We start from the raw sequence: 4,645 nt of genomic DNA, 5'->3' as shown, positions 1-4,645 counted from the left end.
AACATGACAACAAATTTGATTCCTACAACATGACGGATATAATTCTGATAATTTATTTATTTTATATCAGTTTTCATAGTTAATTGATTTGAATTTTATTTTCTAATATTTTAATAATTAAAAAAATTATATAGATTAATCTTTTATTAAATAAAAATTAAGGAATAGATTATATTTACTCATTAAAAACTTGTTTACTTGTATTGTTTTCCATTCAAACGGAGACACTTATAAATTTCAGTTTTTGGGAGCACAGCACCTAGACCTGTGAACCCCCCTTTCTCTTCTTGTTCTTCTTCTGCAAATTTGAGTGATGGATCTCAGTGCCCCTCATTCCATGGGAACCACCATCATCGGCGTCACTTACAACGGCGGTGTTGTTCTCGGAGCCGACTCTCGAACCAGCACTGGTACGCTACATTCATTCACCTAACCCCATAATCTATGCTTTTATTTCACGGAACCAAAAATTAAATTAAACCTAAAATATTTAGGTTTTACTCCCACTAATCTTGAATACTTTCTTATATCCATTGTTAATTTATCTCACACACACACAACAATAAAAAAATAGAAAAAAAAAATTCCTTGTGGCCCAGTTGCTCATTGGGTATTTGGATGGATGAGAATAGAGGAAAAGGGAGGATTTTTAAATTTGAAGTGTTTGGGGGGTGTGTTACTGTGTTTTGAATTTCCTAGTTGTTTAGTTTGAGGTGTTGTTTGATGGTCTCTTCCAAATGCTATGATTTCAGGAGTGTATGTTGCAAACCGGGCTTCGGATAAAATCACGCAGCTCACTGATAATGTCTATGTTTGTCGCTCTGGATCGGTATTATTCTTTCTTGCTCAGGACTCGTGTGAATTTTTTTGGTTGGTTTAATTGTTCTGTGGTTATGTGGTGATTTACTGCAACAGTTGTTCTTGTCTTGGATTTCATTTTATGTTTCAAGTTTTTACCTGTTTGTGTTGTCTTATGATGCTTAATTTATGTGTCTAGTGTAACTATGCAATGTTACTCACCCTAATATAGACGTTGCTTTCATTTTTTTTTAAGTTTGCAACTATGGTGGCTGTGTTTAGTTTATTCTATTGTGGCAGTTATTTATGCAGTTAGGTTTTTAATCTGTTACTGTTAATTGCCTCTGTTTCCTGCCTCATTTCCTTAAATAATATGTTTCTATGTTTCTCCTTTTTATACATCATCTTTTTTTGTATGTTTTAACCATGTCATATTGTGCACACTGATATTTTGAACAAAATATGATTACAAAACTCTTATGCAGCATTGCTGTTCTCGGTTCGAAAATTACTTATTTGCATTCTTTTTGCAGGCTGCTGATTCTCAGATTGTTTCTGACTATGTGCGCTACTTTCTTCACCAGCACACGTAAGTGTCTTTACTCCTCCAATTTGTACTAATAGAATAGTCTTTTTTGTAAAATAAATATTTAGACTATAATTTATGTGTATTTGCAGTGATTTTTTCCTTACCACTAGCTTTTTATTTGTAAAGGATACAGCTCGGTCAACCTGCCACAGTCAAAGTTGCTGCAAACCTTGTCCGGCTTCTCTCATATAATAACAAGGTTTCACCCTAACTTTTGCTTTCTTAATTGGACAGGCAACTAGATGTAATCGAGTTTCTATCCATAATTCATGTGGCTGATCCCAGACACTACATGTTGAAGATTGTATAATATTCTTGTCAGAAAAGTCTAATATAAAACCATTAAAGTGGCCTTTACTTAATAGTTTGAGCTTTTAGGTGAGATGGTTGCTTGTAATGGTATCAGAGCCAGTGACCAAGTGATCATGAGTTCGATCCTTACTGGCCCCATTCTTCTGATAAATATTTAACTATAGAATTTCTTATAATAGGTGGGTAAGCCTGTGTATTTCCCACTCTTCAAGCTCAATGTGTGTTAGAGAAGTCTAATATAAAAATATTAAAGTGGTCTTCACTTAACAATTTGAGCTTTTAGGTGAGATGGTTGCTTGTCAATTCTTATGAAATCAAGAAATTGAAGTTTGCATTAGATTTTAAAATAATTATCTGGCCTTTCTTGCTTTTATTTTAGTTCAAGGATTTTACTTAATCTACTCCAAGGAAGATATTTGAGCTAAGTTTTATTCTTTGGTACTACTCTTATAATTTAGAGAGGAAGGAATGCTTTATCATGTGCCTCATATAATCTGTAGTTACACTTGTATGTGATAAGCCCTTTATTACCAAAGTGTATGAGAGAAGGTCCAAGAAAGTAAGCAACAGAATGTCGTCTCACATGGGTAAAGAGGGGGTGAGAGGGGAATTTTGGGGAATATTCATGCAGTGAGAGTGCACTGTAACAGAATTGATGAGTTGGTGCAGAGAGAAGGCAAAAAGGTTTTGACCAGTGGGGTGGACAAAGGGGCTAATTCAGACGAGAAAGGTCACTGTCAGACTATTTGAATTGTGCTAATACTAATTCATTTTTGGCTATTAGTTTAATACCTATAAGTATAGTCCATTTAAAATTAGATTTTATTTTTTGGTTATTGACCTGAGTGGAATCTAGCAATGCTATAATTTCCAAAGCAATGAGCATCTGGGGCAACAGAAGTGTGAAAAAAAAAAAAACTGGTTTAATGATATTAAGTTAGCCTGACGGATGGATATTCTTGTAGTCTTACCTTCTGCTTTATTTTTTTCATATGTTCAGCCATTTTATGTAGTTGGCTTTAACTCTCATTGGCAGAATTTCTTAGAGACTGGCTTAATTATTGGTGGATGGGACAAATATGAAGGTGGTCAAATTTTTGGAGTTCCACTTGGTGGAACAATAGTACAGCAACCTTTTGCTATTGGAGGTATTTTATAGTTAAAATATGTCGGTGAATGCAATTTCTATTGTGCGTGAATGTTCAGTTATATACTTGTTATATTGCTTGTATCATGTGTATAATTTATTAGTTGATATCAGGATTTGATTGGTAGATCTATCATAGTTTCCAAGAGGCAATTACGATGGGTTAACCCCTTGCAAAATCTAATTTTGGTTGTCTATAGACTTGTAGATTTGGAAGATGTAAAATATCCATTGCCAAAACTAATCTAGATTGTCTATATATATATTTTAATAATCTTTCATTGCTAGTCTGTTGGCCTTTTCCATGGAATGCATGCCTTTTTGTTTATGGAGCTATGGTCTATTTGATTTGTGTTTCCAGGATCTGGCTCTAGTTACTTGTATGGTTTTTTTGACCAAGCCTGGAAAGAAGGAATGTCCAAGGATGAAGCTGAGGTATGGATCTTGATTCATCCTAGTGCCTTCCCGAAGTTAAAAATAATGCCTTCAGTGCAAATAGATTGTTGTTGGTACTAGTTTTTTGGAGGACTGGTTTTTCATGTTAATGGCTGAAAATTGAGAAGCTATTAGAAAATTTGACAAGAACTTTTTTAGGTGAAATTTAGGTCTTAAGCCTGATTGGTGATTGCTGATAGTATATTTGATGTTCTTTGGCAGGATTTAGTAAAAAAGGCAGTTTCACTGGCTATAGCTCGTGATGGTGCAAGTGGTGGTGTTGTCCGAACAGTCATAGTAAGACGAATTCATCCCTGATTCGTGCTCTTGAAATTCAGGTTTTGTTTTAAGTATGCACAATAATTTGAAACCTCTTGATTTTCCCTTTCTTTTAGATAAACTCAGAGGGAGTGACCAGGAATTTCTATCCTGGGGATCAACTTCCCTTATGGCATGAGGAACTCGAGCCTCAGAATTCATTGCTAGACATTCTTGGTGCCCCTGAACCAATGAACATTTGAAGAAGTTGCTGTTTTCAAGAATCTTGCGGACTAGATTATATCTTGTCATGTCTTTTCTGAACCAGTTTAATCGTTTGTGTAACCTAGTAATTTGTCTGATTAGATTTTTTTAATCCTTTTAATCATGTTGTTTTCTCATGTTATCAGCCATAGAAAATCTTTATTCATCATATGGCCTACAAGCAACACATACTGTGTGAAGTATACAAAGTAATTATCGCTCATTTCAATTTTTTCATTTTGATATTAGTACTTAATAGTACAAAATACAAAGTCCTAATAGTACATTTCAATCTTTAAACTGATAAGCCGTTGAATTAGACCGAACCGAATCAACCTTTTGAGACTGGTTTAGTTTGGGTAGGTTTCGCATGTAATTGATTATTGAATATGTGCTTTTCCTGTTATACATCATTGGAAAAATAGTGGGGTCTTACTTCCTGTTTCTTTAGTCTATTTGATGTAAACTAGTTGGAACTAGATGTTTTATTTGAATTTGAAGATATTTTAAATAAAATTTTGGTCATTGTACTGTTATTAGAAACGTGAAAGCTTTATAGGGGTGGGCTCATTAATGAGTGGTTTGGGTAAGGTTTGAATTCTTCCCTCCCAACACTTCTAAATTAATACGACCCACTTATGTATTGGTAAACATGTGGATAGATAGAATGGGTGAAAATAAGATAGAATTAATCTGTTAAAAAAAACTGTCATAGAAATGTCGTCTCTCAGATATATTTGTTATCAACTAACGTTAGTGATTTATTTTATCAATTAAGTATATGAAAGTTTAAATCTTCAACAAATTAGTCTGCGTCCATTTTAATTTCACATTGTGAATGG

At 34.0% G+C, this 4,645-nt stretch overlaps 1 protein-coding gene across 1 annotated transcript; it reads left to right on the top strand.

Moving 5' to 3' along the window:
• Window positions 1-226: 226 nt before the first annotated feature.
• Window positions 227-3,969, top strand: LOC133306269 (proteasome subunit beta type-6). Its single transcript, XM_061506567.1, has 8 exons — window positions 227-410; window positions 753-829; window positions 1,332-1,387; window positions 1,514-1,586; window positions 2,736-2,847; window positions 3,208-3,281; window positions 3,504-3,578; window positions 3,677-3,969. The coding sequence occupies exons 1-8, from the start codon at window positions 314-316 to the stop codon at window positions 3,800-3,802; spliced, it is 690 nt and encodes a 229-aa protein (XP_061362551.1). The 5' UTR covers window positions 227-313; the 3' UTR covers window positions 3,803-3,969.
• Window positions 3,970-4,645: the final 676 nt, after the last annotated feature.

The sequence above is a fragment of the Gastrolobium bilobum genome, unplaced genomic scaffold, assembly GCF_033153095.1.
Source record: "Gastrolobium bilobum isolate Gb01-03AN ecotype WA unplaced genomic scaffold, APGP_CSIRO_Gbil_v1 utg382, whole genome shotgun sequence".
In the NCBI taxonomy this organism is placed as follows: Eukaryota; Viridiplantae; Streptophyta; class Magnoliopsida; order Fabales; family Fabaceae; genus Gastrolobium; species Gastrolobium bilobum.
This window is presented reverse-complemented; position numbering and strand designations above follow the sequence as displayed.

Excerpts from the sequence above, each read along its gene's own strand:
- LOC133306269 (XM_061506567.1), top strand. The coding sequence starts at position 314 with ATGGATCTCAGTGCCCCTCATTCCATGGGAACCACCATCATCGGCGTC. Across the intron at positions 1,388-1,513 it reads TACTTTCTTCACCAGCACAC|GATACAGCTCGGTCAACCTG; the intron begins GTAAGTGTCTTT and ends TTATTTGTAAAG. Across the intron at positions 1,587-2,735 it reads TTCTCTCATATAATAACAAG|AATTTCTTAGAGACTGGCTT; the intron begins GTTTCACCCTAA and ends TCTCATTGGCAG.